Genomic DNA, 27,491 nt, shown 5'->3' with positions numbered 1-27,491 from the left:
CAAGGACGTGAGTCAATTCAAGAGCTGGTTCTAAAGAAGATGCTTGAAAGAAAGGATCACAACTCCTGGATTGATGCTTTTGTCAAGGATTTGATTCGTGTTCAGAACGATTCAAAGGTCGAGTTTGCAAATCTTCAACTGCAAATAAACCAACTCTTGGATGGTCAGGCCAGAATCCTTGCTAATCAGAATACTCTGATACGGAATCAAAAGAAGCTTATCATGGACTGCGCCAAGGCTAGACAGCTTGCTCGGGTTGTTGATCGCAAAGTTAGTGTTCTAACTCATGAACATGGTGTGTCTACAGTCAAGAGAATAAAGGAAATCAGTGATACCTTCTTTGATGGATTCATTGAAAGATATGAGGTTCTCAACGAACTTTGATTTTCTCCTTTATTTTTCCTAGTAAATCTTCTATTTTCTTGTTTCTGTTAGAAGAATAACTAGAGTTTGGAATATCCATTATTGTGATTACACATAGCTATGTCCAACGTTTTCATCTTCATGTTTTTAGATTTATTGATTTAAATTCTAAATTTGTTTGGAAGATGATTTTTGTAGTATTAATCTTTATGGTTTTATATATTGCAATATTTTTATGGAATTTGTGTGTTTACGTCCGTGAACTATGATTATCCCATACCTTGTCAAAAGTAAAGTCTTCCGTATGTCGATATGCATGTATTGATAAAAGAATGAATAGACTTTTGACAAATACAAAAGTTAAGCCTATTATGTCAATTATTGATGGAAGATAGGTTAAAATCTTTTGTTTGCAAGGATTATGTCTATTGAATGTCGTTATGCGGATAGTGATGGAAAATAGAATGAATCCTTGTGTATTCCGTAGTATTGATCTTCCCTGATCCATATTTTATGTATTACTGTGAGGCTCCGTAAAGTGTCTTATGTTGAGCATTGAACGACCAAGTTGATTATTTTATGATTAGCTATGTTGTTGTTCCGTGAGGTACTTTATGTCGAGTATATTCAACTAAATTAATCATCTTGTTTGGTTATTTAGTTGTTGCTCCGTAAGTTTTTTTATGTCGAGCATGACCAATTAAATTGATTACTTTTATGATTAGTTTGGTTGTGTAGTTTGATTAGATTAATTATGGATTCTCTTGTGATTAATCTAATTGTATGTTTTTAAGTCTCCATAAGTTCACTTATATTGAGCATTTGTCGATTAAATTAATCATGGGTTCTCTTGTGGTTAGTTTAATTGAATATTTTTGGATTCAAATTCATACTTGTATGTGATTTGTTATGTCCAAAGAAATCCTTCTTTTCTTTCGAAATTAAGGTCGCTCGTGTTGTTCTTTCTGGAATGACATTTTATGGGGGAGAGTTCTTAATTGAACTTGTGCTTAATTCCCAAATCTTTGTGGGGAGTGCGGCTGTGGAATATTATAGGGGTTATCTTGTATCTTTATAAACTACTTGATGAATGCATTTAGCTTCGGCTTTATGATTGCATCTAAATAAGATGATATATTTTTGCTTTCTTTTGGTCAAAAAATGTCTCTTTCGGAAATTTCATTAGGATCCCGTTCTTGTACCTTTGCCAATTTTATTGACAAAAAGGGGGAGAATTAATATGTAGTTCACAGTACAAATACATATGGTTTTCGGATCATTATGTAAGTGGGAGTGGTTTCCATGTGAGATGGAGTATTGACTAAGGAGGAGTGATACATACCACCATAGTATTGTTGTTGAAGTTGTGATACAATTGAACTTTGACGATGTGTAATGATATTATGACACTGTATAACAATGATTGAGAACTCTTGTTATCTCGTTGTTATAGCTATGGATTTTCAACAACGATGATGCTGAACTTACAACCTTTGGGATCATTGGAGTACTTGGAAGTGACAAAGATTTAAAGTAATGTTGAAGATTAGGCGTATGGAACAGGAGCTACAAAAGTAAATTTATTTATTTTTTGTATTCCATATGTATTGATTAGTTTTGTCACTAAAATTGACAAAGGGGGAGATTGTTAGATCATTGCTCGGTCGAACTCGCATGTGTTTCCATCTCAAGCATGTTTTTCAATGTTAGTGATCAAAACTATAAGTCTTGATTTCTAGTCTACTATAGCTAAGGTCTCGAACTAGAATAGAAAGTGTAGTTGAGATCAAGAACTCCATGGCAATCATCATACAAGACGAAGGACTACTGAAGGAACCGGTGGATATTCATCGACTAAAAGGTATGTGGAGACTTGAACTTATCTATCACTCAAAAGTCTATTTATCTCCTATCTTGAGACAAAAGTCGTTTTTCTATATAGACTTAGATTATACACATTTGTTATTTCGAGCTGAGTTTATCTCGCCTATTTATTTCTCGAAATATGTGTTGATAATCTTTCGCTTTAACCAAGTTCATCTTTACCTAGTGACGAAAGTCATGACAAGTTTCAACCACTTTGGAAATTGCTTACTTTGACGAAAAATAGTTTGTGAATAACAACTATAGAATATCAACGTCCTCTAAGAATGTTCCAATGATTGAAATGAGAGTTTAGATTATATAACCATTGGAAGATATAAGCATTGTTGTGGAAACACATATATGTATAAGTCCTTATTCCTTGAACCAAAGTTTGCGAACTTTGTAGATCAAGAGAACCGACATGGTGGCGTGAGCCAAGTTCGCGAACTGGCAGAAGTTCTTGTCACGAGAATTTCTGCTGGAGTTTTTGAACTCCGTCCGGGAACTTAAGTCCGCGAACTTGAGTAGGTTATATCTAAAAACGATGTTTGTGAACTTATTCTTATAAAAATTAAGGAATGCAAATGCAAACCGTGGCCATATAGTTCATGAACCGATTCGAGTGAATCAAATCGTTTTTGCTTCGATGGTGTCTTGTGTAATTACATAAGATTTCCTTGCAATTGAATAACTCTCTGACTAGTTCATTTGAGTCACTTGAACTAGTTATGGTGAAGAAGTATATGGTTGATATGAAAGTGATCATATGACTAACCATTTGGTTGACTATTGTTGAACCAACAAATGTACAAGTTTGGGTACGGTTACACAAGCGTAGAAACGTACATTTCATTTGTGTGTAACAAGCTAGTTTTTGATCTAACGGTTGAAAGATATTAGCTTGAATCTAAATCAGGTTTTCATCTAACGATGAATATTGAATGCTTTGTTACCAAGCTAACATTGATTGCAAACCCTAATTTGAAAGACTATATAAGGGAGAACTCTAGCAACTGGGAAACCTAATCCCCACACCTTCTGTGTGATACTAGTTGTGCTAAGCTAGAGTCTATTCTCCTTTAACATTTGGTTTCTTCTTCTAAACCAGGTTAACGACTTAAAGACTTCATTGGGATTGTGAAGCCATACCGATACTACTTTCTCGTAGTTGTGTGATCTGATCTTGATGTTTCTATCATACGAGTACAATTGTAATAATTGGCTTGAGATTGATATCTCTGAAAGGCAAGATATAAAAGAAATCACAAACACTTCGTCTCATCGTTTGTGATTCCACAATATCTTTTTTCGCTGCGGCGATTAGGATTATTGTGAGGTGATTGATGATACTAGGTTGTTTTTCGGGAATATAAGTACGGTTTATCAATTGGTTCCTGTTCACCTTGATTTATCAAAAGACGGAACAAAACTCGTAGGTATATTCGTGGGAGACAGATTTATCTATTACCGTAGACTTTTCTGTGTGATACAGATTTGTTTATTAAAGTCTCCGACTTTGGGTCGTAGCAACTCTTAGTTGTGGGTGAGATCAGCTAAGGTAATCAAGTACGTAGTATCCTGCTGGGATCAGAGATGTAGGAGCATAATTGTACCTTGGATATGTGTGAGATTGATTGGGGTTCAACTACAGTCCAGACCGAAGTTAATTTGGAGTAGGCTAGTGTCTGTAGCGGGTTAATACAGTGTGTGTTCAATCTGGACTAGGTCCCGGGGTTTTTCTGCATTTGCGGTTTCCTCGTTAACAAATTTCTGGTGTCTGTGTTATTTCTTTTCCGCATTATATTTTGTTATATAATTGAAATATCACAGGTTGTGCATTGTTCAATCAATTAGAATATCCGACCTTTTGGTTGTTGATTTAAATTGATTGACACTTGGATGTTGGTCTTTGGTACCATCCAAGTTATCTCTCTAGTATTTGATAAAGACTCGCAGATTTCTATTTGCTTGAGTATATATCAAATCGAGAGATTGAGATATAAACTCTTTGATATACTTTTTATCTAGATTGAGTCTAACTGTCTAGTTGATTCTCTAGAAAGTATATTGGATTTTGTCCATACAGATTGCTAAGCGAAATATTGGGTGTGGTTGTTGTACCCCCACTTTTTCAAAGACCAATGTCCAAGGATCAATCAATTTCCAATCAACAACCAAAGGTTGGATTTCACTAATGATCGATACAACGCACAACCTGTGATATTTCAATTATATAACAAAATATAATGTGGAATAGAAATAACACAGACACCAGAAGTTTTGTTAACGAGGAAACCGCAAATGAAGAAAAACCCCGGGACCTAGTCCAGATTGAACACCACACTGTATTAAGCCGCTACAGACACTAGCCTACTACAAACTAACTTCGGTCTGGACTGTAGTTGAACCCTAATCAACCTCACACTGATTCAAGGTACAGTTGCGCTCCTTACGTCTCTGATCCCAGCAGGATACTGCGCACTTGATTCCCTTAGCTGATCTCACCCACAACTAAGATCTGCTACGACCCAAAGTCGGAGACTTTAATAAATAAATCTGTATCACACAGAAAAGTCTACAAAGATAGATAAATTTGTCTCTCATAGATAAACCTAAAAGTTTTGTTCTGTCTTTTGATAAAAATCAAGGTGAACAAGAACCAATTGATAAACCGGACTTATATTCCCGAAGAACAACATAGTATTATCAATCACCTCACAATAATCTAAATCGTATGGTAGCGAAACTAGATATTGCGGAATCACAAACGATGAGACGAAGATGTTTGTGATTTCTTTTTATCTTGCCTTATCGGAGATATAATCTCAAGTCAATTATTCCAATTGAACTCATACGATATAAAATGGCAAGATCAGATCGCTCAACTACTAGAGAAGTAGTTTCATCTGGATTCACAATCCCAATGAAGTCTTTCAGTCGTTAATCGACAGTGTCTCGAGAAGAAACCTACGATTAAAGGAGAATCGACTCTAGCAAACCAAATAGTATCACACATGAGGTGTGGGGATTAGTTTTGCACAGTTGATAGACGTCTCCTTATATAGTTTTCAAATCAGGGTTTGCAATCCAAGTTACCTTGGTAGCAAAGCATTCAATATTCACCGTTGGATGAAAAACCTGATTTATCCAAGCTAATATGTTTCAACAGTTAGATCGAAACTTAGCTTGTCACACACAAATGAAGTGTATTCATTTAGGTTTGAGTAACCGTACCTAAACGTGTACATTTTGATTCACAAATGGTTGACCAATGGTTAGCCATATGAGTGCTTTCATATTAACCGTATTCATCTTTCTCATAACTAGTTCAAGTGACTCATAAGAACTAGTTCAAGAGTTGTTCAATTGCTTAGGTCTTTATACATAGACACAATTGAAACAAAATCGGTTTGATTCATTTGAATCAATTCATGAAAAATATACCCACGGTTTGCAAAGATTGCATTCCTTATAATTTATTGTTTTAAGTCCATGAACTACCGATTTGAGAAATAACCAGCTTGGGTACGCGTATGGGTATGCGTACCATAGCTACCGGATTTTGAGTTGGTTTTAGTTTCCAAACTCAACAGACTTTTTCGGGTGAAAAAGTTCCACCAGTACGTGTACGGGTACACGTACCTAAGGTGACTGGTTTTTGAGTTCGTAAAATTCAAATCCAGCAGAATTTCATGGACGTGAACTTCCGCCAGTTTGCGTACGGGTACGCATACCCAACCTGTCTCCTTAACCAATATCGTATGCACACATATGCAGGCACTTGGTTTCCGGCACATGGATTTATACACAAATGTGCGAACACGCTAAATGCTTACATCCATAGGTGGCTACATATTCTCAACTCTACATTTCAATCATTGAAACATCCTTCTATAATGTTATAACAGTCGTTAGACATAAAGAATCGACTATCGTCATCAAAGCTATTTTCAAGATTGAAACGTCATCATGACTTTCGTCATGGGTAAAGATGAAGATGGTTAAAGCAAAAGCTTTCCAACATGTATTTCGAGAAAAAGATAGGCTAGTAAACTCGGCTCGAAATAGCAAGTGTGTATGTATGAAAACTATCATACTTATACGACTGTTGTCTCAAGAGTAGGAGATAGAGTAGATAGACTTTTGAGTGACAAGATGAGTTCAAGTATCCACATACCTTTTAGTCGGATGAAGTTCCACCGGTTCCTTGAGTAGTTATTCGTCTTTGCAAGATAATCTCCATGGAGTCTGGAGCTTAACTATTCCTAACTATCCTAGACCGAGACTTAGTCATAAGTATACTAGAAATCAAGACATATAGTTTTGATCACTAATATTGACAAACATGTTTGATATAACAACGCATGCGAGTTCGACCGAGCAATGCTCTAACAACTTTCATCGCTAAAAGATGTTTTAGATTTTATACTCGTACCAGGACTCATATCAAGTATAAGGAGCACTCAAATCATCCCTCAAGAATAGACGCATACATGAGACAAACTAGGGGTTCGAAGAGGAGTCTATAGTTTCCACTCTGCCCAGAAGTGGATCGCATTTTAGCCGCATAACTCGCCGATCTGGGAAAAATAGGTAGAAAATTATACAATGCACCCTTGTCAAAAAAAAAAGTTCATTTATGTCTGGATTTCTTACTACTTGGTGAAAGTTGAGTCTTTTGTGTTCGATATTTGGGGTCAACCACTGAAATCAGACGTTAAAAGAATTTTCTAAAGCCCCGTAGTGAAGGTCGTGCAAGGGAGGACCTCCTATTACGAATTTAACTTAGGGTTTTCACCTACTCGCATACCCAACGAAGCAAACGAAAGTTTGCATAAAGTTCGAGATCATGAAGGATCCTTTCCTTCACTAGATGAGTACAAGCAAAAACCGAAGAAGAAAATTACCAACATTTAAGGAAATCATCTGGCACCAGTGGCCTCTACCTCTCGGGAATAAAACTCTGTCTTCTTCCATAAGTCCTCCATATCCTTTCCTCCACATGTCCTCAGCTACCAGCATCTCTTCCATAAGGGCCTCCTCTAAGAAATGAAGATTGAAGTTTAGCTTGTTCTAGTCAACTCCGACAGAATCCAGCGACTCTCCCGACTACATTGAAAGAAAAGATCATCACGGTGGTCATCAAATTTCCCAGAATTATAAGATCATCAGAAGCAAGACTGTTCAAATTTATTCTCCTCAAGTCACGAAATTCTCCACGACAAAAACTTGGTAGGTTGGGAAACCTACAATAAAATACTGCAAGTGCACAGCGTCTAACTAGTAGACAACGACAAGTACAGGTCGTTCCCACGAGGAGTGTGAAATACTCTGCTAACTAATACCAAAACTAAATAATCAAATAAGTAATGTTTTAACGATTTTCAAAAGGTCGGAACAAAATGAAATAATAATAATTTTAACAATAAAAAAAATGAAAACGGGTTATCAGGGTTTTCGTTTTCCACCAATTAAATCGTGTGAACTCTACTAATTTTTATATATTACTCAAGACAAATATTGAAATTGATTTCATGTCTCAGAAGATAGTATGTTAAATTCCAAAATATTGTTTCTCCGATGTAAATTCCTTCGCTTCATCGGTAGTGATTCTAGAAAGCTTTATTTATCAATCCTAAAGCATATCACGTCAAAGAATTTAACCCAAGCACGCCATATCAATTGAAAATCAAAAATAATCAAAATAATCACATGAACAATTATACACCAAGCTATATGAAGTGAAAATACTAATCAATCAAATCATTATTAAAAATATCATCGTAGAGAGTACACAATTGAATTGGTTTCTACCTAAACCCTAATATGGATCTAGTTAGCCATGGCTTTCTCAAAAGCCATAAACAAATATCAAATAAAATCAATAGTTAATCGAAAAACGGAATTGAAACAAAACTTCAAACCGTAAACGGCTGTGAAGCCGCAACAGCAGCAGCCTCCCTTCCTTCCTTCTTCTCTGTCTACGGCTCTCGCCTCCCATTCCCTCTTGTTCTCTGTTGTGTGTTTATATAGTGCTGCCAAGCATTCCAATATAAGACCCATCCGATGACTCATATCTATATCTTCCAAGGCCCAGTCCATTAACACCAGTTTTCAAACTGGGCTCTCTTCCGAAGTCAGCAGCAACTCAAGGAATTTGTCGCAGTTCATACTCCCTATCGATTATTACTTGTTCTTCTCGCTAGGCTACAACACATAGCCCTCATTCCAATACAGAATCCATCTCTTCCAATCGATACCACAGTTCTAGCTTCTTAGTTTCATCGACATCACATCAGCTTTGAGTAGAAGACTACTGTCAGCTCCTTTCTTCGACGACTGCAACAGCTCCACCAAGTTCAGTCATATTCAACAGACGAGCATCTTTCCCTGTATATAAAACCATAGTTCTCGTACGTCTGTTGCCCTCCTGCCATCTCTGTTCAAACCAACAACTACTGACAATCAAACTCAGCCAACTCCTAGACCTAGACATGTAACCCATTCGAGCGACTATATAAACTCCACTTTTTCTGTTGTACCACCATCTCGACTCCATTCATGCAAACACGATCTGCATACAACCCATTTTCAGGCCATATAAACACCAGACTCTGTCCACAGCCAACAACATGCATCTATACTCTTCGCAGCATCAGTTTCTCCTCTGAATTTCCACCTGAAATCATGATTCACTTCACCGTTCAACAACCCAACTGGCAGCAGCATCCGCTTATATTTCAGTTAGTTTACCGGCTTGAAAACTCCATAAAACTCTGTCCAAGGATGAATCCGGTCCATCCCCCCTTTCTCTTTAGTACCCTTGCCTTGGTTCGACAGCAGCTACTTAGAAATATTCTTCTGGTTTGATAAGAAAATGAGATGTGGTGTAGACCTTGACACGTCGCCCCCTTTGACCACTCTGTGAAATGATAAGGTGCTTCTCCAGAAGTAACTTGTCAGAGTGCTCGACCAAATAAACGAGGATAATTCTCTGTTTATGTTAGCATCGTTCCTTGGCCGCGAATGCTGCTGATATATGAAAATATCAGGCCAGTTGCATTTTGTCATTGTGGTTGCTGATACATGGAAATACCAGGCCAACCCCATTTCATTATTCTCGTCGCAAATACTAATTTCTCCAAAAACACCTACAAGACATAAAATATCAAAATAAACAAAATCGAGTACTAATATTACAGAGAATTGAGACTAATATAGACACATAAATGCGTCTATCAAATATCCCCAAACTTATTATTTGCTAGTCCCGAGCAAATCAAAACTACAAAATAAAATCCTAACTCACTTTCGCAGGCATCGTCGATTGCATTTAGCGTATGCAATAAGCCTTTAAACCCCTAGGTGTCCCTAGTGGCCGAGTTATAGTCTCGGGAGGGTTTACCAGAGGTATGCCCACAAAACCAATTCTCCAGACCCTAGCTATCTACGCAGAACCTTGGAAGGCACTAAAGAATCTCCTTGGTTGGCATACTTATTGACTACAAGAGGAAGTACCCTGATGCGAAATTCCAATTGATGTACACGAGTTTGCACTCAAGCATACTAAAATTCATATATAAGTGACAGAGCTCTACTCAGATAGTTGCACTATGGACATCATATTCGGAGTCAAACTAATCACATGGAAAGATTAAGAGATGGATATAGAAAAACATAGATGGTTTTGATGTTTACTAAGTGAACGGCGTTTCTCATATCTGTCTGAAGGCCTCCACCAAAATGAACCTATCCTAATGGATTGAGATATTAGTCTGACTAATATCAACACACTGGCATATACAAGGGAAACAGTGGTCGATAACCTAACTCTAGGTCAACACAACTGGCGTATACAAGGGTACCAGTGGTCGACTTTATTGAATTTATTCCTTTTGGTCAAATGGTCTGGTCTCAATTTTTTTTTTGGTAACTACCATTATTATTATTTATTATTTTATTATTTTATTTTTTTTTTGTATCTCAATCACTCTAATTCACCCTAGTATTGGTAACAACTTGAATCGTGAGCCCCACCTGATCACTTAGAGAAACATAGTTTAAAAAAACAAAATAAAATAAAAATAGAAGTGAAAAGGACTCAACGAGATACGGTGAAACTATCATGTTATTTATAACACCTGAGCTATGTGCTTTTATGAATAGACTCTTCTACATGTTGCCATCTAATCAGATTGGTTCCTCAACTCCTACAATCAAAATGCTTCCATCCACTTAGATTGGTTAGTGTCATCCTTAATATGCATAAATTTCTAGGCCCTGGAGTTTATTTATTCATACTGCAACTAAAAAGTTTCTCCCATACCCCCAAACTTAAATCTAACATTGTCCTCAATGTTCTAACGATGAAATTAAAAGCATGAACAAGGAGAAACTGTTACCATTCGAAGCAAAAGAGTTAAGGAAAGATATTACCGTGTTGCATGAGCATGGGATACCTCCCAAGAAGTGAAATGTATTTGTTTCCTTGCTGTCAGTAAAATATCCTCAAACAAGGTGGGGCTGGTACCCCAAAGTAGACATCCAATCATATATATAGAGTCTGAAAAGTTGAGGATCATCCCAACTAGTCCAGTCGGCTGAAAATATGCACCTACAAACACTATATTCATCCAAAAATATATGTGAATCCACTCCCCTTATAAAATAATCTTTAGTAATCAAGTCATGTATTGTCGAGAAATGTAAATCATTCACACAATGAGATATAAATTGTTCAATAGCTTCTTGCTGAGGTGCATGCCCTAAATCAGGCTCTAAATCAGCGGTAATAACTTCGACGGATATTGGTTCAAATTCAACAAAATCAGACACACAAACAGATATTGGCTCAAATTCATCCGTGGAACAAAGGCTCAATGGCGCAATAATATCATGACTAATTGACCCATTCTCAGAAACAACAGTTTCACTATTAATATCTCCAAGATGAAAACAATCATAACTTGATATCTTAAGGGTCAAAGTCGGAGCTTCCTCGACTGATGGAACTAGTCGAAGCTCGGGCAAAACTAGAGGTTCTAGTTTGGGCTTCCATTTATTAGTGTCTAGCAGCGGTGTGGAGTCTAATAAGGCATTGACTTCACAAGTAACACTATCATCATCAAAATCATACCCAAAATGAGCTAAGCAAACCTCTAATGGATCTTCCAAGTTGCTCTTGTAAAAGCTTTGTGAATCCATACTTTCTTTTCACCCGCAGCACTTTTTAAGGTACCTAAAAAAAATCAAATAAACTGCGTAAAAAGGAACTATAAAAAAAAATCTAAAAGAAAAAGTAGAAAAAAAAATTATGTACAAAAAATGAAAATAAACTATATACAAAAATTGATATCAATCAGAATGTATTATGCAACCACTCCCCGGCAGCGGCGCCAAAAACTTGGTAGGTTGGGAAACCTACAATAAAATACTGCAAGTGCACAACGTCTAACTAGTAGACAATGGCAAGTACAGGTCGTTCCCACGAGGAGTGTGAAATACTCTGCTAACTAATACCAAAACTAAATAATCAAATAAGTAATGTTTTAACGATTTTCAAAAGGTCGGAACAAAATGAAATAATAATAATTTTAACAATAAACAAAATGAAAACGGGTTATCAGGGTTTTCGGTTTCCACCAATTAAATCGTGTGAACTCTACTAATTTTTATATATTACTCAAGACAAATATTGAAATTGATTTCATGTCTCGGAATATAGTATGTTAAATTCCAAAATATTGTTTCTCCGCTGTAAATTCCTTCGCTTCATCGGTAGTGATTCTATAAAGCATTATTTATCAATCCTAAAGCATATCACGTCAAAGAATTCAACCCAAGCGCGCCATATCAATTGAAAAGCATAAATAATCAAAATAATCACATGAACAATTATACACCAAACTATGTCAAGTGAAAATACTAATCAATCAAATCATTATTAAAAATATCATCGTAGAGAGTACACAATTGAATTGGTTTCTACCTAAACCCTAATATGGATCTAGTTAGCCATGACTTTCTCAAAAGCCATAAACAAATATCAAATAAAATCAACAGTTAATCGAAAAACGGAATTGAAACAAAACTTCAAACCGTAAACGGCTGTGAAGCCCCAACAGAAGCAGCCTCCCTTCCTTCCTTCTTCTCTGTCTACGGCTCTCGCCTCCCATTACCTCTTGTTCTTTGTTGTGTGTTTATATAGTTCTGCCAAGCATTCCAAAATAAGACCCATCCGATGACTCATATCTATATCTTCCAAGGCCCAGTCCATTAACACCAGTTTTCAAACTGGGCTCTCTTCCGAAGTCAGCAGCAACTCAAGGAATTTGTCACAGTTCATACTCCCTATCGGTTATTACTTGTTCTTCTCGCTAGGCCACAGCACATAGCCCTCATTCCAATACAGAATCCATCTCTTCCAATCGATACCAAAGTTATAGATTCTTAGTTTCATCGACGTCACATCAGCTTTGAGTAGAAGACTACTGTCAGCTCCTTTCTTCGACGACGGCAACAGCTCCACCAAGTTCAGTCATATTCAACATGCGAGCATCTTTCCCTGGCTATAACACCATCGTTCTCGTACGTCTGTTTCCCTCCTGCCATCTCTGTTCAAACCAACAACTACTGACAATCAAACTCAGCCAACTCCTAGACCTAGACATGTAACCCATTCGAGCGACTATATAAACTCCACTTTTTCTGTTGTACCACCATCTCGACTCCATTCATGCAAACACGATCTGCATACAACCCATTTTCAGGCCATATAAACACCAGACTCTGTCCACAGCCAACAACATGCATCTATACTCTTCGCAGCATCAGTTTCTCCTCTGAATTTCCACCTGAAATCATGATTCACTTCACCGTTCAACAACCCAACTGGCAGCAGCATCCGCTTATATTTCAGTTAGTTTACCGGCTTGAAAACTCCATAAAACTCTGTCCAAGGATGAATCCGGTCCATCCCCCCTTTCTCTTCAGTACCCTTGCCTTGGTTCGACAGCAGCTACTTAGAAATATTCTTCTGGTTTGATAAGAAAATGAGATGTGGTGTAGACATTGACACGTCGCCCCATTTGACCACTCTGTGAAATGATAAGGTGCTTCTCCAGAAGTAACTTTTCAGAGTGCTCGACCAAATAAACGAGGATAATTCTCTGTTTCCGTTAGCATCGTTCCTTGGCCGCGAATGCTGCTGATATATGAAAATATCAGGCCAGTTGCATTTTGTCATTGTGGTTGCTGATACATGGAAATACCAGGCCAACCCCATTTCATTATTCTCGTCGCAAATACTTATTTCTCCAAAAACACCTACAAGACATAAAATATCAAAATAAACAAAATCGAGTACTAATATTACAGAAAATTGAGACTAATATAGACGCATAAATGCGTCTATCAGTGTCTCATCTGAAGTCAGAAGTTCAATATGGGTAACAAAGTCAACACCAACAATAGGATAACCGGCAACGCGCTCTGTCTCACGTTTTTCGGATTCTCCAACACTAGAGTTACTGATAATTGGAGACTTTTGCACACTAGATCCATCGAAAAAGATAAGGTCATCCACTCTATTATCAACATGTTTTTCTCGAATCGTATTCATAACCTGAGCCTACAAACAAGGAAGGAGTTAGAAAAACTATATCAAAAATACAAGATTTGAAGACGTATACAAAGCACGACTAGGGTTTTGCTCGACAAGAATGCGTCAAGCCTCACAAAAAGAGAAGCCCGTCCTCACCACTATAGCCCTACCCTTATTTCAATAAAACTAATCCACGTCTTCAAGGATATTAACGAGTTTACATGGTTTTATATTTACATGAATAATTAATAGAAGAAATGCTTTCTTCGTAACTAAGGGTAAAAACGTATAAGCACACCACGGACACATTTTGGCTCAAGGGGATAAAACCACCTCTATTTATTGTTGTGTCCTCTCTATAGATATAACCAATGAGAGCAAAAGATTCTATTTTTAAGGTGACATGCTTTGTGGTTTTTTGAGACACAAAGCAACTCTTTGCTAGTTGCGCTGAAAGTTTTGCAATACTTGACACGTTTTATTCCTTATAAGATTGGATATAAGATGAAATAAATGCAAGTAAGGGAAGGACAAAGATGTTTTTGTTTTGTTGCACTGTGTTAGGATTTTTTGTTACCAGAAGATGGAACTTATAATAAATAAGGAGAACTAAACACTGCATTAGAATATTTTGCCAAATGTTTATCATGCAAGAATTTTGATACAAACTGAGACTAATTAAGTGTGAGACTAAACTTGGACTGGTCTTGATACGAATATGGATTCAAAGTAATTATTATTTCTTGGAAGGAAAAAATTTGAAATTGATTATTAATAATCTTCATCTATGAGACAACAAACTTAACTTGTTGAAACTGTTAATCATCAACTGAGACAAATCGTGGAATTAAGGCACTAGACTATCAGAACTTCCACCATCGTCTAAGAAATAACCCAAATTGATCTTGCACCTTCCGCACTTGAGCCGTGCAAAAAACCCTAGCACCAGCCAATCAGGTTTTGGGAGGCGAGAAAAGATAAATCATGTAAAAGGGGAAAATAAGGATACTAGGTATCTTAAATTGATTTATAAATTGATGCACTTTAGGATTGAAACAAAAGAAGGGAGATAAAAAATCATCTTGAAGAAAACGATTAAAAGTATATTGAAATCAGATTAAAAGTTGTTAGTCAGATGTTATAATAGCGATAGAAGATTAAATTCACATAGAAAATTGAGAATGTGACAAAGATTCAGAAGATTTATCGTAATAAAAACCCTAAAAATTGATATTGTTAAAAAATTAAAAGAAGATTAAATCATCATCAGATTTATCTTAGGGATTCATGTTAAAAGAAGCTAAAAATCTAAACAGAGAAAGATTTGGTATTAGAGGAATAAAACAGAATACAAAAACTAGATCATGTTTGTATTAGGATTATAAAATAAAATTGTGAAAAGAAGTCTTCGAGAAGTGAGTCAGTCAGCGATTTAATCACTGAGTTGAGGAGCTCCGAGTCGGTCCCCCTTGGCCTTAAAGAATGGGTTTTCCTTATTTTCCTGGACTCATTGGCTTCACTGCTTTCCCTTGGACACGACATAATACAGTGTAAGGTCAAGGTTTCATGTGAATCCCACACGAAATATATAGTCCATACAAAACAGCGTGTGGGTATTGAGGTCCTAGAGGGCTATAAGGGTAGAAGGAGATGGATCTAGAAAAGTCCCTAAGTTTTTGATATCTTTTGAACAAACACATGTTAAATCTATAAAAATATAAGGTGAAGTAAAAGTATGTAACTAGGGAAAATATTTTTCTTTCGCAACACGTTGAACCGAGAATGTGCAGTCCTTTTTTTCGAGAAGCAACAATGATGCTATACCGAACGACGCAACAACCAAAAAAACCTTGAATTGTTTCCTAAGAGTCTTAATACATCAATATTTTAAACGCATCAAGGACTCCTTTCGGACACAGACATTTGTACATTCCAGCGTGAAGACTTGAAAACTGATGACAAACCATAAGGAATTTCGGGATACTTACACGGAGATGATTGGCCAAAAAAACACGGAATTTATTTTTGCAATAGAAATATTATCCTATTACCTTTAACATTTTGGGCCGGGGACTCAAATCAGAGTTTACAGCCATTTTACGCAAGTCTCTCAAAACTGAAGTTTTCAGACGAAGAGTCCTAATACAAACAGAACGTGTGGAATAAGGATGGAACGACCTCCATTCATGCCAAAAATAGTTGGAAAATAGTTCTATTTTCAATACTAGCTATAAAGGAAGCCATCAAACAATAGGAAAAGGAATTAGAGCCAAAAGAGGAAATTAAAGGAATTTGGCTCAAATAAGGAAACCTAGGGTGTCCTTTCTTTCAAAACCTCTCAAAATCGTGGTCAATCCCATCCCACACGCATGGATGCTCTCTTAGGCTAGTGGAACATCACTTACTCTCTCATCATTTTTCGGAAGCACCAAAGTTGAAGAGAATTAGGGTTTTGACGAAAATAGCCCTAAATTTAAGAATTTGACAAAAAAAAAGGATTTCTCATAAAATAGAGGGAGTCGAGCATATCCCCATTCACTTGGACGGTAATATAAACCACTCTCAACCCTTTTTATCTAATCACTCTTCAAAAAAACGAGCTCATAAGGGATTTTGACCAAAATACCCTTATTTCACAATTTCGATTATTTTCAAAGAAGAAGGCCCTAATACAGCCCAGATACCGACCAAAGCCTCATCCATTCATTCTAATTGCCTCATACACATGAATATTATGTTCTCTAACTGCCTCATTCATTCTAAGCATCGATTCAGGGACTCTACAAGTCTAAAAGAACAAGTGGATTGTAATTTTGCATCTGAACGATTCGTCACCATTTATATACTCATCATAAAACAATCAAGGTTCTACTCTGAGTAGGGGACTTAATGTAGATGGTGAAATTTGGAAAAGGGGAAAAAGTGTCATTTCAAGACCATAGGACAAAACTCAACTCTCACGGGAGAGATTAATCCCTTGGCCTCAAGGAACCCATAGCAACGATTTCTAGTATACGTCCCCGCGAGACACTGCTAGTCATGATGACGTGATTCCTAGCGTACATCGTCGACGAGATACTGCTGGTCACGTAGGTTCTGTAGAGCGTAAAACTCCCCCGGCAGACTTATAAACCAGAACAACTATAATTCCATCATGTCTTCGCGAGACACGGCTGGTTATGATGTCATGATTCCTAGTAGACATCCTCGTCGAGATAATGCTGGTCATGTAGGCTCTGTAGATGCGTGAAAACTTCCCCGACGGACTTATGACCCAGAGCGGAGACATACATGTCTCATGTAAGCACGACTCACCCTATTTGAGATTAATGATTGATTCATATTACATCATCATGAGATACACTGGTCATGTCTACTCTACGCTTTGATTCGACTTACGGAGGCTTCCGAATAATTCCTAGAACATCCCTGCGAGATACGATGATAATTCTACCTCTGGCACCTTTCGACAGACTCGTAGAACATCCTTTCGAGATACACTGGTCATGTCGTCCCCATTATACAGACATAATTGACTACTAGCACATCTTTTCAAGATATGTCGGTCAAAGAAAAGTGAGCCAAAGTCTCGCAAAGACGCTATTAGGCGTGCAAGCCTTCCTTTCTCTCTCAAACATGTGCTATATGACTATGAAGAGGCTCAATAGCGTCGGCCAAATCTCAAAAGGTCTCAATCGCGTCAGCCAAATCTAAGACGGCCTTAGTCCTGTCAGCAAAATATCTGAAGGCCTTAGTCGCGTCTGTCAAATATTATATGGCCTCAGTCGCGTCGGCCAAGTCTCAGACTACCTCGGTCGCGTCAGCTAAATCTCAGAAAGCCTTTAGTCGCGACAGCCAAGCCTCAAATTGCCTCATCCGAGCTGAGCCATCTCTTCTGAAGAGTCTTATACATGTATAAGACTCAAGAATAAGCCTCACCTAGGTCTCAAGCCTATTTCTCAGCGTCTCAAACACACTCATGACTACTGTACATGTCTGTATAAAAACGTGGATAAGATCCCTTGAGCTCCACATGCTCAACAAAAGGACTCAAAAGCAATAATACGGTCTCCACATGACATATGTGACTGTCTATGGAGAGAGGGAGATCAAACTCAGCTTATCTCACACTCTACACACGATTTCTGAGGCATTCCATGTATTTTCACGTGACTCATCCTAGTCATTCTCACAAATCATAGAGTATCTCTCTATCTTGACCAACTAGGTTAAACAAAATATTTCTCTCTCTCAACACATCATCACAAAGGCTAATTCATCTTCACACAAATAAGGGAAATCAATTAGGGCATTGGTCTGGCGGTCTAAGGAACGTGTGAAAAATACCCGACCTGTTTCTCACCGCGGAAGAGAGCAAAAGAGGTGTAATAACGAGATAAACTCAGCCTAGTTTATCTCTATTATTCCTGAAGAGACGGGAAAAGTGCTCCGCACGATAATCAATCCCTATCTTCACCAACCTGAGATTAGAGAATGCAGCTATAAAGAGGTCATCTATTTCTCCAAGCTAACATATAACTTTCTCATAAACTCTCAGAGTAATTCTTCTTCAAACCCTAGAATTATCTGATCTCTCTCTTCATCTGCTTCCCTCCCTAAAACTAGCCCTAAGCCTGCTTCCCAGTAACTAAAGTAGTCATTTAATGGCCACTGTGTGTGGTTTAGGCGAAGACTGTTCGTGCTCAACCTCCCGTGACTCACCTTTTTAAAACCCTAGAATCCCACTTTAGCCTTTCACTGATTTTAGGTAACTACAAACACTAATTGGTAACTTGTTATTATTTAGCATGTTGAATTTTCGGTTGAATGAATACCTTCGAATTATGTTTAACTACATAGTTTAAGGAAGTACACTTACGAAACTTGTTTCGCAGTTGAAAAGTGATTCGACAAGATCTTTAGTAGAACTGGTCGCTTAAACAATGATCTCTACTAGGAACGATCCCAAGGATCTTTGTTCGTAACTGGCCTAGAGAATAGTTTTTGTCGATGTTTGTTTTTTCTCACGAAAGTAGTGCATCTAAGTCCTAATTATGAACATGTACTACAAGAATAACTCCAAAAAAGATACTGGTAATGAAGGGGCGCTTTCGTTAATACGTATCAACAAAATAACACGGATCGCAGAAATGTTGTTGTTCATCCTTACAATGATTGTCTAAGTTCAGCGATCAGCAGGTACAAACTATTCTTCATTATTCACTCTAGAAAGTTTTTTTTTATACCCTACAAATGAACAATGGTGTTTGGCATTTGGGAGAAAGACTACTTTACAGTTACGATATATTTTTGCAATTGCAATCAACCCCCAAAGACCGATGCAAGTTTATGAATCAGATTTTGATATATAGGTTGCGACAACGGATATGGGAGAGGCATGAATTAAGGGCTCAAGTGCATATTACTGAAGCATTGTACCTTCAATGGCACCAGACGATTGAGAAACCTATAATAGGTGTTCACAACATGCACATTTATAGGTTTGATTTCCCGGCGTTATGACGTATGGGTTGGGATATGACCTTCGTTGTTAGACAACCGCCTTCAGAAGAACCATGTTTTATGACTTACCCCACCACAGATGGAAGTTTTTCATCATCTTCATCAAATATGCCTGAAATACATTGGGAGTTTCCAAGTATAACTTCACAAGGAGAGCCAATCACGATCCCGATAGTTTCGACAACTATGGTACGTTGATAAGTGCAGAATTCATATGATTTTAGTGTCCATTCCATACTTGTTTTGGCTATTATTCTTGCATATTTTCGTATTATTACTCTTGTTTTCTCTTATTTTCCTCTATTAGGTGAATCATCCAAAAAAGGAGCTACAAAGTGCTGAAAAGAGCTAAGAAGAGAAGCATTCCAAGAATCAAAGCACCCAAGTCCAAGAGAAGTGGAAGAAGTGCGACGAAAAGGAGCAAAACGCTCAAAATCAAGAGAAGGGCCAAAGATCGATCTTAACTCATTCAAATTAAGGATTTCTCATCACCATTTTGAAGATAATTGAAAGAGGAAAATAATTCAAAAAGAATGAGGTCATTCCGAGTTTGGATGAAGAAAATGTGGCCAAAACAAGCTTTTTATCGAATACCGAAGACAGTAAAGTATGCAAACGGGTACGCATACTTTAAGTCCGAAAATTTCTGATGGATTTTGTAGTATGCGTACTGGTACGCATACTTAGCAAGTAAGAAAACGTGTATTCATACCTTGGAAGTCCTAAGGTCACGTTTGGGGTCGTTATTTCATATTTTTGGGTCGGGTTCTTGAACCGAACTAAATACGTGAAGGCCAAGCAATGTAAACCTATAATAGGAGGTATTAGGTCATGAATGGAAGATCATCAAAGATCACGAAATTGTAAGTCTTGGAGAGGATAAACATCACATGGATCGAAAGATAGGGTTTCAGAGCGGTTCTTCAATCGTAACGATATCTCTAAACTTTTCTCATATGTATATCATGGATGTTTCTACATCCATGAGTAGCTAAACACCTATTGATTGAGGATGAATTTTAAGTTGTAAACAAGATTTGAGTTATTATATTGATCTACTTTGAAGTTCTTCATATGATTATCGTTTGTTTATACTATAATGAACATTTATGATTGATTGATAGATTGTTTAGGTGGCCAACTAAATTGATTTGTTGATTCAATCTATTGCTAATATTGAGTTAGGAGATAAGTAATCGTCGAATAACTTGTACACAAGTAGAGAACACAAAACCTTACAGAGGGATTCTGTAGAGCGATTGTGTGTATAAACAACACTAAAAAGTGGACCTTGATCTAAGAGTCTAACTAGTAGGATCAACCTATAAATTCACAAAAGATAAAGCAATCGACTAAATTACAACTTGAGTGATCTACTACTAGGTGGTTTAGGTGAATAAAATCTGGTAGGCGAGAACTTTTGTATCCAGTGATATAAGAAATTTAGGGGATAACACTGATCTAGTTGTTATTACACGGTTGGTGATAATCTATGATTAACGACGAGTAGGCAACTATAATAACTCATTGATGGTTTATTAACAAAGAAGGATTTCTCGATCATATCTCTCTCTATTGATACAATACAACTTTATTTGCTTTGATTATTTTATTTTGCTTGAAAATCTAAAACAAAACCCCTCTTTGTGACACTTTGACAACTAAAACCCATTTCTCTTCGTCGGAACGATCCTTACTTCCGTTATATTACCAGTTAATTGTGTGGAAATAAGATTATTAATATGATTGCACTTATGACAGCCATCATACGTACCTATCCAGATTACAATGTGGAGGCTGGTGAAGATCAATTAAAGACAACGCTTAACAATTTGTATTGGATAAATCAACAAATGGCAAGATTGCACTTGCAAGTGGTTCAGAGATGGTAGACAGATACCATGTTTGGATTGAGCCTAACTATGATTCTTGATGGTCGTGATCATTACGACAGTACTTCTAGAAGCAATGCATCATGGCACGAAGTGCCGGATACAGAAAACCAAATTGTGCATGTTTCCCAACATCAAGTAATTCAACCATATTTGAGACACCTTTCAACATCATACTCGCCCTGGAATCGGACTCACGGTTATTATACTGTTGAACCACCACAAGCAACCTCTTCTACATTTGTAGCAACTTCTCCTTTACTACCACCCGTTTCTGTTTTTCAAAATTACACAGATATATGTCAATTCTCAAGTTTGTTGGCAAGTGGAAGTATTCTGGGTCTTGGAAAATGAAATCAAGGTGAAGAAGGCAATGATGATCGACATTAGAAGAGTTGTAACATTTAGTTCCGCTACTAATGTAATTCTAATTTTAATTAATGAAAAGTAGTGTTTTCTGTTAAAATCAAATTACATATTATAAATTAAATATTACAATTACTTCTAGTTAGAAAGTGCCATTTAATTTATTAACTCAGTTAAACAACCGAAAGACTTGTAATTGACCATCTTCATTGAGACGTACTCGGTGGTGAACAACATTTAATAAGAAGGAGTTGAACATGTTCAACTGCCTAAGGATTTCGAAACAATCTTGAAAATGAAATACCATATTTTTCCATCTTCACCATTTATCTAAAGATCGTCTTACCATCTCAGCATCAGTTTCATCCTCGGTCTAAATCGATTGACTTGCATGGTTAAAGCTGCAAACTCACTTATTTCTTTCTTAATTGTTTGAGAACGAATTTTTATGTCCCATATAGCACGACAAGTCGGGTTACGAGTGTCACTGCAGAACTTCTCGTAAATAACCACCCAGAATCACACCCGGATATTGTTCTTTGTAACAACACATAATTTCTGCAAATAGCTAAATCTTGTTCTTGAGTATACTGAGTTTGCCGAACTAACAAGGGTCGAGACATCTTTCGATAGATTATATTGAATAAAGAGAAATTAGTGTGAATTTTGAGTTGAAAGAGCTGAATTTATAGGGGGAATTAGAGTCGTTGGAAGAATCAATTCAAATTTATCCGTTGACGGATTGATTGAAGCCGCTCAGGGATTTAGTTGAGCCGCGCGGCTCTTGTTGATTTGCTGGTACATTGCTTTTAATTGCACGGCTTCACAAGAGACGCTCGGCTGATCAAGAACCTTAATGGGCTAACAAATAAGTTTCTTTGTTTCCCAAGCCATTTTTCTCTTTTGTTGAGCCCATGGTGAGATAAAATTCATACGCCCATCCCATAGGAATTGCCCTAGTGCTGCAACATTTGATATTTCAGCCAAGAAAAATTTATCCAACGGGAAAAGCCAGTTGGCTAGGGGTCAAACTCCCAAATTATAGGTTAGGGGTTTGCGCAGTTCTCGTATAAAAAGAAGAAAAAAAATTGTTTATCCAACACAAAGCTTTGCAGTCACATCGCATCGCATTGATTTGTTTCCGGACATAGAGGTTTTGGGAACAAGTCTTTAAATATGAACCACTCCAAGAGAAACTGTCAATATTAGAGGATTTGGGAACAAGTCTTAATTGTACACTAGCTCAAAATTAGAGGATAGTTCAATTCTGAACCACTAAAAGAGAAATTATCAATATTAGAGGTTTTGGGAACAAGACTTACAGATTTAAACTATCAAATTCCAAGAGAAAAAACAAAAAACATACACACGACTGCTCCCATGAATACAGATTGAACAAAGATTTTCAATGGATCTTGAAGGATAGCAGTAACCAGTTGGGAAAAAGTTTTAAGAGATTAGCAGCCACCTAGAAATCGCAAAACATGTCTTCACTGTGTTCCATGAAAACGCAGTTGCAAACTTCAGTGCTGGTCTACTGGAGTATTCAATACTTACAAGCTCAATAAACAAAAGACAGGTACAGTGTTCCAGCTAACTGATCCGTTTCTTGTATTTAAAACAAGAACACCGAAGAAGATCACCGCCGTCCAAGGCGTATGAGACGTATGACTACTTCAGTTGGGGCCACACTGATAGCTTTCACCATAGGTGGACCAACATATTTACCCCAACTGATAGTTGCACTCATATCAGGTATACCAGCAGGAACTGGCAGATTAAGCTTGATCCCGTTTGTCATTCGTGTCATAGCCCTCTCAACTGCTTCCTCAATTTTCTGGAGTTTTACTGGATCTTCTGTGAAATCAAATCCATTTTTCTTTAACTCTGACACAATAATATCCAGCACGCGCTTATCACCGCCTGTTATTATTTCCTAAGAAAGGAATTGAAGCAAGCAGCGGTTAGTAGTAGCGAAATCTAAACATCACAATACACTCTATTAGATAGACAATATGGCATACAGTAACATACCCAAATACGAATTTTGAATATATCATCAAGATCGAGTTTGAGTCCGCATCTTGAGTTTTTGCCATTGGGAAAAGCTTCTTTAGGTTTCTCAATATTATCCATCATGCACTTTACATCAAAAACATCAGTTACACTATCCATTATACTTCTTATACGATCTTTGAAAAGTGAAGCTTCTATAAAACGATACTCTGATACTCTTTGTCCACTGGCTGACTCTGTAGCCTCCTTAGCTTTCACGAGATATGAGTGCAAATAATCGTTCAAGTTACACCACCCCACGACATCTCCTTCTCTGTATTCAAAGAATGTATGCCCACTGGGAATCTCAAGTACCTTTTTTACTACAGGCTTGATGGGCCTACTGTCGTCGTCTTGAAATACGTCATTCGTGCATACATACTTGAAAACTACCTTTATTAGGTTGGACTTAGTTTGGTTCTGTTACATGATATCATTATACAATAAGAAAAACATAAAATCAAAGTTTATGATTGTTGATGACAACAATCCAAAAGGGGAAAAAACAACTAACCTGCGCAACTGGATCATTGTGATCTGCTTTTGAGCTGGAGAAGAAACAAAAATATAAAATCAATTTAATAAATAAGAAGTTGCAGTAACATTCATGGCAAAGGGAAAGAATCATAATCACCAGTAAGCCCAACTGCCCAAACTTGTGAATTTTGTGCTCAATGGTGAACTCATCAGTGGGCTATTAACATTCCTGAACACCTTCAGAACACCAAACGAAAGAAAAATTCACAAACAGTTAGTATGGACAGGCATTGACATTAAAGAATTAGAATGATATACAAAATCAATTTCTGTTCACATGTAGAACCGCGAAGAGAACACCAATTGGTTCAAGCTAGATTCAAGACATAATCGTAAGGATAGCATTACTTCAATGAATGAGCAAAAAGGAGCTCACTCAGTACATTTACCATTCAAACACCAAGTAACTCCATTCAAATACAAAGAGATATTCCCGCCAATACAAGAAACCCCTCTACTGGACAAGAGCTAATCCCCAACCAAAGCCGTCGTTACATGGGATCTGTGAATGGTTGTTACAAGTCATTAAGCCTACTGAATCAGTAGAGCCGCCCATTAGGGCAATTGATTGTTTGCATAGCCGTAGGTCTTAAATCAAAAGAGAAAAGGTATGTTTTTTCGATACCCACAAGAAAGGGAATATACAAAAAAGGAAGGGGAATCGGTTCCATGAACCATCTTTGATGTAGCCCCAGCACACAAGCTTCACAAGCATGGGAGTATTTTGTAACTTTATATCCTCTATCTTGGTTCTAAACTGAGTTCGAGGGGCAATATGAATGAAGTCGACTTTAGTAGTAGGAGCACATCCAATTTTGCAAAACTTTAACTCCCCATAAGGGAAAATCCAATGAAGTCCTCATGATGCATGATGTAACAGTTTCTACTTCCACCGATGAAAGAGATGCTGAGTCTTGCCTAGGTAGAATCTCTCCATAAACGAAGAGGAGAAAAGAACTTCCAAGAGATTCAACCTCTCCCCAATTAGTAATAAAATTCTCCAAACATATTAATGTTTTTCTAATTTGGTTAGCCGTTTTAATAATAAAATTCACTACAAGCTTAGTATCACAATCAATTGGTATGCTTGATAAAATAGTTAGTTTGCCAGCTTGATAGAATTGCTCGGCTTTCTGTAGTAGTGAGGCATTTTGCTTAGTTCTCTGAGTTATACTGCTATTGACCAATGCCACATTACTTAGCTTTGAATATTGAGAGTTGCATCCAAGAGTACTTTAATTACATCATGGTCTCTAAGACATGCAGATTGGTTCCCAAGAAAATCCAGCAAAACAAACTTTTGCACGCACATAAACAAAGAAAACACCCAGCAACATAGACCAAATCCTGATTCAACGACGTACCGATTATAGATCAATGAATAAACCATGATAGAACTCACAAAGACAATTATTATAATTTCATAATCTCGTTTTTACTCCACTACCGTCTCGTTTCTCCATTTTTGTGTGTGTTTTATCATTTTGGAACCACTAATGTAAAGTTAACAAAACACCTAGGCAATAACATGTGCCATGGAAAGTCATATATTGGATCATTAGAAGGAAAACTATATATGCTTGGTGCTTGGGATGAAGATTGTAAGAAAACACCAAGAGTGACTGTAGTATATTGGGATGTTGTTGTCACTTCACACATCCCCACTGAAATTGGCAATAGTGACTGGAAACAACTCAATAAACAAAAAGCCCCCAAAACAGAAATCATCCCCCATTCTGATAATTCTACACTTTGTCCAACTAATGCTTCAGAACTCAAAACAAGGTATACATATCTATGCTTAATGTAAACAACTGAGAATCCCTAAGAACCGAAATTTAAAAGCAATAATCGATGCAGTGAAAGTACTGAATCCCTAAATTATAAAAAAGAAGAAAAATAAATGGAAGGATCATGATATAACTTTGAAGAAGATTAATAATAATACCAAAACAAGGTTTTTGAAGGAAACCCAAAATAGTCAGAGAACTTACAGATTCATAAGAAGAACGAGAACTGGGAAGCTGAGCACGGCGAGCAAAAGCATTAAGAAAAACAGAAATCGCCATTGGTGGAGAAAGGGGTTTAGGGCTTTAGACAAACGAGGGTTTTGAGGAATGAGTGCTGATGGTACTGGCAAATTCCATTGGATGGAAACTGAAAAAGGACACTGTAGAATCAGGCATGGAGACAAAATTGTCATCCAACTGGGAAATAGAAGTATTTTCGAAAATCCAGAGGGGAAAAAAGAAGAGAATACAATGTTGCTTTCTAATAGGGGTGCCATAATAAAAATCAAATTACAATTACAACCCTGAGTCACCACAAAATTTGCCCGAGGCACACCCTTTTTTCGAGCAGTTTATGTGCATGATGACTCTTTGTAAGTTGCACAATCCTCTCTCCTAAATCCTCTACATATCCGTTTTTTCCAAAAATAAACTATCCAAACTTAATTTTTTCTTTCTATTCAATCTTCTTCTTCACACCTAAATTTACTTGGATTGAATCTGATATATCAGATTTTTTCTAGTAAATTTGGCTGACATTTTTAGGGACGACCCCAAAAGAATTAGGGACGACTTTTTTATTCCCAACCCATAGACAACGTTATGGGATGTCCAAATTTGCGGAGATTACCATTGTATCCTCATACAATTGGCACCTACGGTGGTGGTATAACCTACCGATTATTAGTATTCTCAATGATGTGGTCGCTACCAATCGGTATATAGGTGAAGGTCATAAATAACTTCATAACCTACCGATTATTCTAGTTCCCAAATTCGAAAAAATTGAAATTTCGACAAAAACAAAATTTGGGGCATCTGAATAATCGGAGGTTATTTAACATCCAATTATAGTAGTTCCTAAATTCCAAAAATCGGTGATTTCGGCGAAGAAGAAATTTGGGGCAACTTTATAATTGGACGTCATATTAACTTACTCACCTACCGATTATTTTAGTTCTCAAATTCGAAAAAAATGAGATTTCTGCAAAAACAAAATTTGGGGCAACTGTATAATCGGAAGTTAAAATACCTTATTTGACTACCGATTATACAGTCTCCCCAATAAAATAGAGTCGTTAGAACTCTAAACTCTATATAAGGATTGTATCCTTTTACCCTCTATGGAACACAAATACCTTTAAACTCTCTCCAACATCATATTCAACATAATGGCCCAACCATTCATTAATCCTACGGAGTTCACGATAGAAGAAGATTTATCTTTATGTAGGCGTTATGTTCAATTCTATTCGAGACGAGGAGAAGAAAGTAGGC

General features: G+C 37.1%; 1 protein-coding gene across 2 annotated transcripts in view; it reads right to left on the bottom strand.

The window, feature by feature from the left end:
* Positions 1 to 26,430, bottom strand: part of LOC113348928 — a 70,309-nt gene extending 43,879 nt beyond the window's left edge. Inside the window, exons 1-5 of one of the 2 annotated variants that reach the window (XM_026592841.1) lie at positions 26,199 to 26,430; positions 24,302 to 24,381; positions 24,182 to 24,215; positions 23,647 to 24,087; positions 22,840 to 23,548 (exon numbers count right to left, since the gene is read on the bottom strand). In XM_026592841.1, coding sequence (XP_026448626.1) covers positions 23,252 to 23,548; positions 23,647 to 24,087; positions 24,182 to 24,215; positions 24,302 to 24,381; positions 26,199 to 26,273 — 927 coding nt within the window. In that variant the 5' untranslated portion in view covers positions 26,274 to 26,430 and the 3' untranslated portion in view covers positions 22,840 to 23,251. Of the gene's footprint in view, positions 1 to 22,839; positions 23,549 to 23,646; positions 24,088 to 24,181; positions 24,216 to 24,301; positions 24,382 to 26,198 lie in introns of those variants that run through there. The other variant, XM_026592842.1, reaches the window with a different exon arrangement.
* Positions 26,431 to 27,491: the final 1,061 nt, after the last annotated feature.

This window comes from Papaver somniferum, chromosome 2 (genome assembly GCF_003573695.1).
Source record: "Papaver somniferum cultivar HN1 chromosome 2, ASM357369v1, whole genome shotgun sequence".
NCBI classification, from domain to species: Eukaryota; Viridiplantae; Streptophyta; class Magnoliopsida; order Ranunculales; family Papaveraceae; genus Papaver; species Papaver somniferum.
Note: the sequence above shows the minus strand (reverse complement) of the source record. Positions and strands in the feature narration are given on the sequence as shown.